This window comes from Arvicanthis niloticus, chromosome 9 (assembly GCF_011762505.2).
Source record: "Arvicanthis niloticus isolate mArvNil1 chromosome 9, mArvNil1.pat.X, whole genome shotgun sequence".
Classification (NCBI taxonomy): domain Eukaryota; kingdom Metazoa; phylum Chordata; class Mammalia; order Rodentia; family Muridae; genus Arvicanthis; species Arvicanthis niloticus.
In genome coordinates this window covers 59,565,880-59,577,112 of record NC_047666.1, presented here as the reverse complement: position 1 = coordinate 59,577,112, position 11,233 = coordinate 59,565,880, and the positions used below count along the sequence as shown (strand labels likewise).

Below are 11,233 nucleotides of genomic sequence, written 5' to 3'. Positions count from 1 at the left end.
TCTTACTACTCCTTGGGAGATTTTTTTCCTAGCATGCAACATGTAAATCCCAAGCAGTAAAGCTGTTTTCCAATATCAACATACCCAACTTTGTATTTCTGGTCACATCAGTCTTTTATTAGCTCATCAACATTCACTCTTTGGCTCTTCCTTAAGGCATCTCTATAACCAAACGTGCTTTACTCTTTCCAAGCTATGATCCAATACATTTTGCTCTACCCTCCATCCCATGAATCCCATTTAAACCAGTATCACTCTATCACCTTTTGGTATTCTGAATTCCTTCCATTCTTGATTTTTATCAGTTTTTATTGAATACTAGACATGGAAGCATGAAAATGTGAAAAAAATGATGACTGAATTAATGAGGGAATAGTGATGGATAGATAAGAAAAAGTGGTTTATTTATCAAATCTCTGGAAAAGCAAAAAAAAATCAAAACACTGTTTTTCTTATGAACTCCTAAGAACAGGGCTCTGGTGAAAGACTTCTTGTTCACAGTGACCTCAGGCATTTCCATAATCTGTGGTAGTAGCGAGAAGAGAAAATTAAGATAGGTTTGGGTTTCCAAGAGCAAACAATGTCCCTGCCTCTAAGTCTGAACAGCATAGTGTCAATGACAACCCAAGGAATACAGGAAGAGCTGAGACCCAATACAGTTAATTATCCAACAAGCTGTGCAGCAAACTAGCTGAAGGTTCAAGAGGCATCTCCAAAGCATACACTCTTCTATAATAATACACAGTCTAAGCAAAATGATTCCTAAGAAGAACATCTAACTAGAATTTTATGGAGGAGAAAATTTGGGAGACAAGCTGGAGGAATTCTGGTCACCCTTTAAAAGAATATGAACTGCTTACCTGTGCTGCAAGGAGCACTGTATTTTGCAACTGCAAACTCATCTGAGTAAAAGGGAAAACAGAAACAAACGCATCAAGTGATGTCACTATGGGCATCTACATTTGCACCAGAAATGCCCACATCATTCCTCTAATCTTCTGTTTGTTGCCTTGGACAGCCTTCCAGCTATGGTGAGCCACATTTCACCTGACTCCTGACAGTCGATTGTTGTACATCCTTAAATCTCATACTGTCCTATGACTGGCTTATCTGACTAAAAGTTAACTCTGCAGCTATTTTGTTTCTCTGGTTGATGGGTTTAAAATGTGCTTTCTACCACAGAAGTAAAGACATAAAAGGGGCAGGTATCAAGCCTGAAGGAGACAACAGAAAGTGATGAGAAGCCAGTGTTACTTGGCAGCCTGGCACATTCCTAGGTCTAGGTTTCTGTATTGGGAATTGAATGCCTCCGCTCAAGCTGTTCTTGCTTACCTTTCTCGTAGTAATCATAGACTTTGACTATGGCTGGCTTCAGGTCTCTTACTGGAATATCTTGCTGAACCATGAAGGACAAGTTCAGAGTCTGATTTGACACCTGGAAAGCAAAAGGAGCTAAATGACTTCCTGGAATCTTTCTTTTCATGTTGAAATTAATTGTGGTTTCATGGGGTGGGATTTTATCGGCTGACAGTACCATGCATGGTATAGAAAGCCCCCAGAGTAAATAGGAAATTGTCCAAAATTACTTCTTAAATGACTAACATAACTTGGTGAGTCCATACACCTTAATCCAGGGTTCAAAACCTTCTTAATGCTTCAACCCTTTAATACAGTTCATTATTACGTTGCTACTTAACTGTAATTTTGTTACTGCAATGATTGTAATGTAAATATATGATATCCAGGATAACTGATATGGATTCCTCACACACACACACACACAAAGGGAACACAGGTTGGCAACTACTGCCTTAATCAATGCCAGCACATGGCTCTGTTCATAGTGATATATACACAATTTCAGTTTTACTGTATACTATATCTTCTTTTAAATTTTAGAGGTTTAGTACAGTTTTGCCTTGTTGTCTTGTAAAAATACAGATACAGACCCAGAGAATTCTGTAAGAAATAAACCACTGCTGCTTTGTGAACAGAAATTCTGATCAAGAGAGGTTTGAATAATTCTACTATCTTTTCAACTATTGGTCCATGGATAGACTGCTGTTTTACTATCATGTGGCCCAAGTGCCAGCTGAGATTCATGATATTTTCCCCTCTTATACTGTCAATGAAGATAATATAATGACTGACTAATCATAATAATCACTTCCCTGCATTATTCAGTATCTCTAAGCTAACTGGTTGACATAGTGAAAACTGTTATGGAGAATGTCTTACAAGCCCCTGGAAGTATTCATATCCCAGGAGTATAGTGTGGCATGTCTACTCACAGGCTCAGCTGAAATATCTCTAAAGAGTGGACAGCCACCGTGATATTAGAATTCTCATGTCTCTAGCACAGAGGTGAAGACTCTCAAATACAGACATGCACTTCCCAGATAGTTCCTGGAGGACTATTAGATATATGCTTTGCACATAGACAGTCAGAGATCTCACCTTATCCAAGTAAATCAAGACATGATTATTGCTGACTTCCGTCCGGCTCACATGCACAGATGTTTCAAGCTGAAGAAAATGGAGACATCATAAATGTTAATAAATAGATGACACTCCTGGAGAATCCAGGAAAAAGTGCGATTATTTTACTATCAAAATATCCTGAGGGTAGAATTTCTTCAAAGGTCCCTTATAAATAAAATAGTAAGAGTAAAAATGAAAGGTAATTTGGATGAAGGGCATACTATTAGTACGTCATATAAACACACATATAAACTTGATATATCTGAAGAAAGGGGTTATCTATCACTGAATGGTCAACTCTGAAATTATATACATAAAAGCAATGTGAAATATGACTTAGCAAGTTGTATTTTATATTTATGTGTTTGCATATATATACAAATATACACAAGCATATGTACATACACACATATGTAATGATAATTAAGAAAAAGAGGCCATGAATTTGAGAATGAGAATGAGTAAGAAGGGAACACGAGAGAGGTTGGAGGAAAGAAAGAGATGGGGGAAATGATGTAACTATATTTTAGTTAACATAAAGAAAAAAAGAAAAGTCTACAAATTTCCTCAGTAGCCATGATGTCTAAACAATGATATACACACAAGCACAATCACATTTTGTTTGGAGAAGGCATAATAAGTCTTTTAGGCTTAATGTAATAGTATTTTAATAAATATTATCTTGATCTTGAGATGCATAACATAAAATGAAATGTGCTAACCTGGGCTTATAGTGAACATACCATCTCAATGTGCCATCCTGGGTTTATAGGGAACAAACCATCTCATTGTGCAACCCTGGGCTTATAGTGAACAAAGATAGCATCTTAATGTGCTATCCTGGGCTTATAGTGAACATACCATTTTCACTGTTGGTTTCAAGGGAATGAAGCCAGACACCATCTTCACATCAGCAATTGCCATGTTGGAGTCTGAACGGCTTCCAGTGTAACTAAAGGTTCAGGAAAGGAAGAGTTAAGTTTTCCCAAATTAGTAAATAGTCTTTTTCTATGTCTGTATATTGTATACTCTATGGTTCTACGAAGTACACATAACACTTTCCAAAAATCCTGAAAAAAATTGGCTAGTATTGGAATTCGTACAGAACTGAGTAAATCTACAGAGACTGGGTCTAGAACCAGAATTCAAGCCTGTGGTCTCAGATCTTTGTCTTAAGGAAATTTGGTAGGTGACATGTCCTCAGGGTTCTAATCTGTTCTGGATTTTCTGTTACTCTTACTTTATCACCACAGTTTCCTAGGTAGAGCAGCAAGCTAACTGACAGAGGCCTAATGGTTATATGTATGTGAGTTCTGTGGCCACTTGATTCCTGCTATGTACATGCATGCTGTTTTCCAAATGTATCATACTATACATGACTAGATTTACTTATTGACAGCAGAATTACAATGTAAAAGCCACTCCTTTCTTTTATTTAAGCCTTCCAAGAATTTTTTCTGTAAACATCAAGATCGCTAAAGGATTTCATTACATAGAATGAATTCAAGTAATAGTCAAAAGATGGTATTTATTATTTATTTACTATCAGGGGTAAGTAATGCTTTGAGGGAATTAATTTCTGAAGGTGGACGGCAGCAACATAGCTCCATTGCCAAGAAACGTGATTTTACCAGCTTAGAAATGGGACCTCATAAAATTGCAAAGCTTCTGTAAGGCAAACGACACTGTCAATAGGACAAAGCAGCAACCAACAGATTGGGAAAAGATCTTTATCAATCCTACATCTGATAGAGGGCTAATATCTAAAATATATTAAGAACTCAAGAAATTAGACTCCAGACAATCAAATAACCCTGTTTAAAATGGGGTACGAAGCTCAACAAAAAATTTTGATCTGAGGAATATTGAATGGCTGAGAAGCACCTAAAGAAATGTTCAACATCTCTAGTCATCAGAGAAATGCAGATCAAAACAACCCTGAGATTCCACTTCACACCAGTCAGAATGGCTAAGATTAAAAACTCAGATGACAGAAGATGCTGGGGCGATGTAGAGAAAGAACACTCCTCCATTGTTACTGGTATTGCAAGCTTGTACAACCACTCTGGAAATCAGTCTGGTGGTTCCTCAGAAAATTAGACATAGCATTACCTGAGGATCCAGTGATACCACTCCTGGGCATATACCCAAAAGATGCTCCAACATATAACAAAGACACATGTTCCACTATGTTCATAGCAGCCTTATTTATAATAGTCAGAAGATGAAAAGAAACCAGTCCTTCAACAGAGGAATGAATACAGAAAATGTGGTACATTTACACAATGGAGTATTACTCAGCTATTAAAAACAATGAATTCATGAAATTCTTAGGCAAATGGATGGAACTGGAAAATATCATCATAAGTGAGGTAAACCAATCACAAAAGAACACATGGTATGCACTCGTTGATAAGTGGATATTAGCCCAAAAGCTCACAATACCTAAGATACAACTCACAGACCACATGAAGCTCAAGAAGAAGGAAAGCCAAAGTGTGGGTGCTTTGGCCCTTCTTAGAAGGAGTAACAAAATACTCATGGGAGCAAGTACAGAGACAAAGTGTGGAGCAGACACTGGAGGAGGGACTGTCTGGAAATGGCCCCACCTGGGGATCCATCCCATGTACAGTCATCAAATGAAAACACTGTTGTGGATGCCAGGAAGTGCATACTGACAGGAGCCTGACATACCTGTCTCCTGAGAAGCTCTCCCAGTGCCTGACATAAACAGAGGCAGATGCTCACAGCTAACCATTGAACTGATCACAGGCTCCCCAATGGAGGAGTTAGAAAGAAAACTGAAGGAGCTAAAGGGGCTGGCAGCCACATGGGGAGAGAGACAATACCAACCAACCAGAGCTCCCAGGGTCTAAACCTCCAGCCTGGGATCTCAAAGGGAGGGAGAGACCCATGGCTTCACATGTATAGGCAGTTGAGGATGTGCTTGTCAGACATCAGTGGGAGGGGGGCCTTGGTCCCTGGAAGGCTAGATGCCCGAGTGTTGGGGAATTCTACAGCAGGAAGGCAGGAATGTGTGGATGGTTGGGTGCACATCCTCTTAGAGGTAGGAGAATGGGGGATGGGATAAGGGGTTTTGAGGGTAATGGGGAAAGGAGATAATATATGAAAGGTAAAAAACTAAAATATCCAATAAAAAACAGATAATGGAACTGGTAATTGTAGTCTAGCAGTTGAGACTTTTATCAACAATTTATTACTGACAGTTCTTATAATCCTTAAGGACAAGCTATTGTGGAAGGGGCCCATGGTACTTTAAAACAATATCTTTATAAAATAAAAAAGGGGGAAGTATATCCCTATATACCACAAATTTATTTAAATCATGCTCTTTTCGTTTTAAATTAAAAAAAAAACTTGGAATCCAAAAAACTTTCTGTTAAGTGTCTATGGCACCCTACAACTTAGCATACTTAAGTCTAGGTGAAAATGAAGGATCTACTTACTGGCATATAGCATATAGCATGATCAGGTATCTAATATGGGGATGAGGGCATGGTTGTGTTTTGTCTGCAGGATGCTGAAGGAGCATGGTGGCTGCTAGAATGATTGGTGAGACATGCTGTTGCTGAGACAAAGAATGATGCTGACCTGTGAGCTTGCTGAGTGCCCTGACAAGGGTGACTGAGAAGCTGTATTGGACATATGTTCCTGTCCCACCTTTGCTTGCCTATATCCCAAGTGGGACAAGCTGCCTTGCCTCAAGATTTTTAGACCTTGTGGGACAGAGAATCAAAAAGAGAAGTTATAATGACTCTTGTATTTATCTTAAAGGTGACCAGTTATTTGGACTCAATCACAGTCAGGTCTAGAAATCAATCCAAAATTGGAAATAAAAATTTATGAGTCTGACATACCCAGAGGCAGATACTCACAGCTAACCATTGATCTGATCAAGGGTTCCCAATGGAGAAGTTAGAGAGAAGACTGAAGGAGCTGAAAGGGTTGGTGACCCCATAAGGAGAGCAACAATACCAACCAACCATAGCTCTCCAGGGTCTAAACCACCAGCCTAGGAGCACATAGGGAGGGACCCATGACACCAGCTGTATATGTAGGGGAGGATGTCCTTGTTGAGCATAGGTGGAAGAGGAGATCTTTGGTCCCATGAAGGCTGAACACTGAGTGTGGGGAATCTAAGGGTGGGGAGGTGGGAATGGGGGTAGATGGGGGCACACTCCTTTCATAGAAGCAGGAGGAGGGGGAATGGGATAAGGGGTTCCTGGTGGTGGGGGGGAATGGGGTAAGGGAATAAAATTTGAAATGTAAATATTATAGCCAATTTAAAAAAGGGAAAAAAGAGAAAAGCTGTTAGAACCAACATCTTTAATAAAATGTCAGCCCTCTAAAAAATTATCTTGATACTAAAATTTGTTTTGAGAATTGTATATTGCAGAATACATAGCCTTGGTGTATCTACTCATCAAGCAAGCTGAGCAGACCTGCTCAAACCTCTGAGGTCCTAGAATTCCATCTGGATGCAGTGAAGACACAGCGTCAGAGGCTTATCAATTTACTCTCCCCCCCCCACCCCTCTTCTAATATCTCAACGCCCATAATCAGCTTGAAGAAGTTAATAAAGAGTCAGTGCCCCTATTCCCTGGGCTTGGGTACTAAGGTAGTTAATATTGGGCTGTCTTTCTAGGAAAAAGTAGTGGTTTTGTTGGAACAGGAAGGATTAGCTAGGATTTATTTCATAGCCATAACTTATTGATAGAAATCTGTATAATTATTATCAAGATAAAGTTATAATTTCTTAAATGGTACAAAATTTACTTTGATTTCAAATTTTAAGGTTTCCATTGGTACTAGCTTCTTATTGATATAAAAGTGAGATGAATATTGACACTCTCATAGGCATTGTGCCTGTATAACACATTTAGGAATGCAAGGCTTAGACCCAGTCCTTCTTTAACTTTTTTAACTGATTTGAGATGGTTTGCCTGTGAGTTAAGGGACTATATCAAATTCATGGCTTGGAGTTTATTGTTAGGGTGTTTTCTATATTTTCTTTAGAAATAGCTGAGTGGAGTTAACAGGCAACAGTCCAGATTACCTTACATGGATAGTTGGTTTTCAAAACATCAGAAATCCATAGAATTGACTTTACAAACATTTCTGTATTAATGTTCATTTTGATTAGAGACCTGTCTGCTCCTGAAAGCTTCCTGTCTTGGATTCTAAGAAGAAATTGAGCATCTTTGGAGTTACTCCAGTTGTGGTGAGACAGCCACTAGGCAAGAATTACCTCTTTTCATCTACAGACAAATTACTGTCCAGAAAAGGACACTCTTGCAGAATAGTCGACTGATTATAACTGCCTAGACAGAGTAATCAGCCCTTAATAATTCTGCAGCACTAAGGTCTGTCAGATGATCCTGGGCCAGAAGGCTGAAAATCAGATGCTCCAACGTTTTATAGTATACGGAGTGTCCAGGTGTTCAGCGGTCTCTATAAATTGGCCAAGTTTTAGAAGCTATGCTTTGTGCTTCCCGTAATTTTAGTTAACTCAGTCATTCTAGATTTCTGACAGGGTTGAAAACTTATAGTCTCATAGCCAATCCTGGCTATTTACTTGGAGAGAAAAAATTTGAATGGATGGTTTTCAGCTGACATTCATTCTAAAGCCAAGAAAAAAGCCAGGTTCAGAACTAAGTGTTTTAGTTAGGAGAGATGACAGAGGTTCTGGTTAGTCAACAAAATGATGGACTGGGTATTAGGACTATCTTGTACCTCACTGGTACAAATTGGCATAATTATGCTCTAATTGTATTTTGAGAGAAAATGAAGGGTGATATATAGGAGGAGCTAAGGTGGGAGGAGTACCGAGAGGAAGAAAAGGAGTAAGGAAAGGAGGAGAAGAAGGAGAGGACAAGCTAGGTGGTGAGAGAGAGAGAGAGAGAGAGAGAGAGAGAGAGAGAGAGAGAGAGAGAGAGAGGACATGGAGGCAGATGTTCATGTGTTTCCACCAGTCAAAGATAGTTGATATATCTTGGTTGGGTATTAGGTTACACTTCTGATTGAGCATTACCAAACTTATAAAGCCTTTGATTAACATTTTTGAAAAATTGTATAAAATCAAAAAGGAAAAGGGGGCATGAGATAGGGGTTTTCTAGGGAGGGAAAATGGGGAAAGGGGATGGCATCTAAAATGTAAATAAAATATCCAATAAGAAAAATTTAAAAAAATTTAAAAGAATTCCTTGGTTTTAAAACAGCTCTAGATATTTGCTACCCAACAGCTTTGTTTAGTGATAGGTGCCAGTAAAAAGATGAGTTGTTTTCCCTGGATGATGAAAATTGGTCTTACCTGATATTGAGTGAGATCTGGAAGCTCGTGTGAGCTTTGGGATCCTCACATGTCTCAGGCATAGTCTGCACCACCAAAGCAAATGGGAACTCCTCTTCTCTCGGGAGAACACTGTATTTCAAGGATGTCTGTGGCACATTAAAGACAGGTGTCTGTTCTTCTCCTTTCCTCAGGACTCCCCTCAGCTCCCTCATCTCTTTCTCTGACTCATCCATTTGCTTGCCTGAGTTCTGACTTTTTATAGAGAGAATGGTTCCTAGGAGACGCCCCCCCTCCTCTGCCCAAGTCTCACCTGGAGGTAGACACACCCTTCTCCTGTCACCTTCACGGTGTAATCCCCAGGCACAGTTGGCAGCATGACTCTCTGTAGTAATAATTGGTTGTCGTTGTTCACTTGGAATTTTGTAGAAAAGGCTCCTGAAGAATGGATGGTCACCTGAGTAGCTTTCTTAGCTCTTGTGAAAGTAGCTGCTCCGTATTTGGACAAAGCGTGGAGAGCCACTACTGTGTCCTGAAAGAGGAATAAGATATCTCACTCAGGGATAGCAACATCCCTATGGGACATCTCACTCAAGGATCACTACATCCTGAAGTGATCAGTTGCCCAGAAGTCTGAAGCTTAGGCCCTACAGTGGTGCTTTTATAAAGGTGAATCAAAGCTAGTAGGAAGCTGTTCAGGTTTCAACGAAAATGTCTCATGTAGCCTCATATATTTGAACACTTGTCCATTTCCCTGTTGGTGGCACTATGTGGGGAACTTTAGATGGGGAACTTCCCTCTCTGGAGGGAAAGTACACCACTGGAGGTGGGTTTCAAGAGCAAAAACCTTGTATTATCGCCACTTGACTTTCTGCTCCATGCTTCAAAATATGAGTTTTTAGTGTCTAGCCCCTGCCACATCTGCCCTGTGCCACAACTCTTCCTCTTCCTCTTCTTCCTCTTCCTCTTCCTCACTAGGACAGACTCTTACCTGTCTGGAACCATAAGCCAAACAACCCTTGCCTTCCATAAGTTGCCTTGGTTGTGGTGTTTTATCACAGCAACAGGAAAGTAACTAATACAGAGGTCCTTACGTGTGAGGAGCTGACAGAAGGCAGCTATCATCCTTGCAGCTATCTTGAGCCATATACCTTGACAAGAGACTTGTTTACAATAGCCTACAACAGCTGAGCACACTCTGATAACATCTTGTTTTAGATACCCAGGATTTTCCCTTGGGTGTGTGAGACTTAAAGGTGTGATTTAGAGCCGAGACTTAAAGGTGTGACTTAAAGGCATGGCTTAAAAGTGAGACATATAAATGGCGAGGGGCAGACAGAAGAAATTATTAGACACTTGTACTTGGAAGAGTAGTTGAGACTTAAGACTTGAGGCAGGTAACTTGGAACTGGGAAAGAGACTAGCAACTTAGAACTAGGGTTAGGACTTGAGACTTGATGCCAAAGCCCAGGATCTGAGACTTGGTACCAGGAACTAGGGACTTGGAGAGAAGAAGAGATACTGAAGAATAAACGGGATTGAATGACACTCTATCTGGTCTCCATTCTTCATGTCCGTCCTCACTCTCCTCTCTCTCTCTCTCTTGCTGAACCCCGACCCGTGGACTTAAGCAGCTTGGGGCAGTAAAAGCTGGAACAATTTAGCCCCCAAGGCTTTTGGCAGTGCGGGTTCCAACATTGATAGAGCTGTTCCCGACAGTTTGGCTCCCAAGTGTGGGGCAGAGCAGTTCTCAACACTTAAGTCACTGGCAGTATGGTTCCTGAAAGGGATTCTGTTCTGGTGGGAATCCCAGGGAATTCTTGTGTGTAGGTTGTCATAAAAAGGGCAGCCCTGGCCTATCCACATCTGGCTTCCTGCTTTAAAATAGGATATCATGTTCCTACATCTGTTTTCTCCATGGCTATCCATTGTAAGGTGAGAAAGCCATCAGGCAAGGCAGCCCGCACCAGAGCCTTATTTCAAATGTTCCCATGTTCTCTGAACTCTCGGTAACAAAACCCACAAGCTAAATCAGCCTCCTTGCTTTGTACAATTACTCTCAGACATTTTGTTATAAAATAGAAAGGACAGCAATATAGGTATGAAAACTCTAATTTTTCCAAAGTTCTTTTAGTGGTTATAAGGGTTTTAGTTTCCTATATTTGTATCTTCCTCCATTAGATATTTAAGCTTTAAAGACTGATTATAACCTTCAGATGGATAACAGGATTATAGCATCTCACACACACACACACACAAATATACGTATACATATACATCATATACATATACATCATATACATATATATGCTCTGGATTACATATCCTACAAGTACATCAGCAAGTTGATTTTGATCTCTCCCTGTATAAAGGTTTGCGATATGAGATGTAGAAATTATATGTAAATGGGAATGGAGTACTTTATTGGCATCAGCATTTACT

The 11,233-nt window shown here is 39.9% G+C and overlaps 1 protein-coding gene across 1 annotated transcript in view; it reads right to left on the bottom strand.

Annotated features, from left to right (window-relative positions):
- Positions 1–383: 383 nt before the first annotated feature.
- The window catches only part of LOC117715146 (alpha-2-macroglobulin), a 49,241-nt gene continuing 38,391 nt past the window's right edge, over positions 384–11,233 (bottom strand). The window contains exons 30-36 of the mRNA XM_034511819.2: positions 9,105–9,323; positions 8,813–8,940; positions 3,343–3,433; positions 2,458–2,526; positions 1,333–1,435; positions 861–902; positions 384–523 (exon numbers count right to left, since the gene is read on the bottom strand). Coding sequence (XP_034367710.1) covers positions 507–523; positions 861–902; positions 1,333–1,435; positions 2,458–2,526; positions 3,343–3,433; positions 8,813–8,940; positions 9,105–9,323 — 669 coding nt within the window. The 3' untranslated portion in view covers positions 384–506. The remainder of the gene's footprint in view (positions 524–860; positions 903–1,332; positions 1,436–2,457; positions 2,527–3,342; positions 3,434–8,812; positions 8,941–9,104; positions 9,324–11,233) is intronic.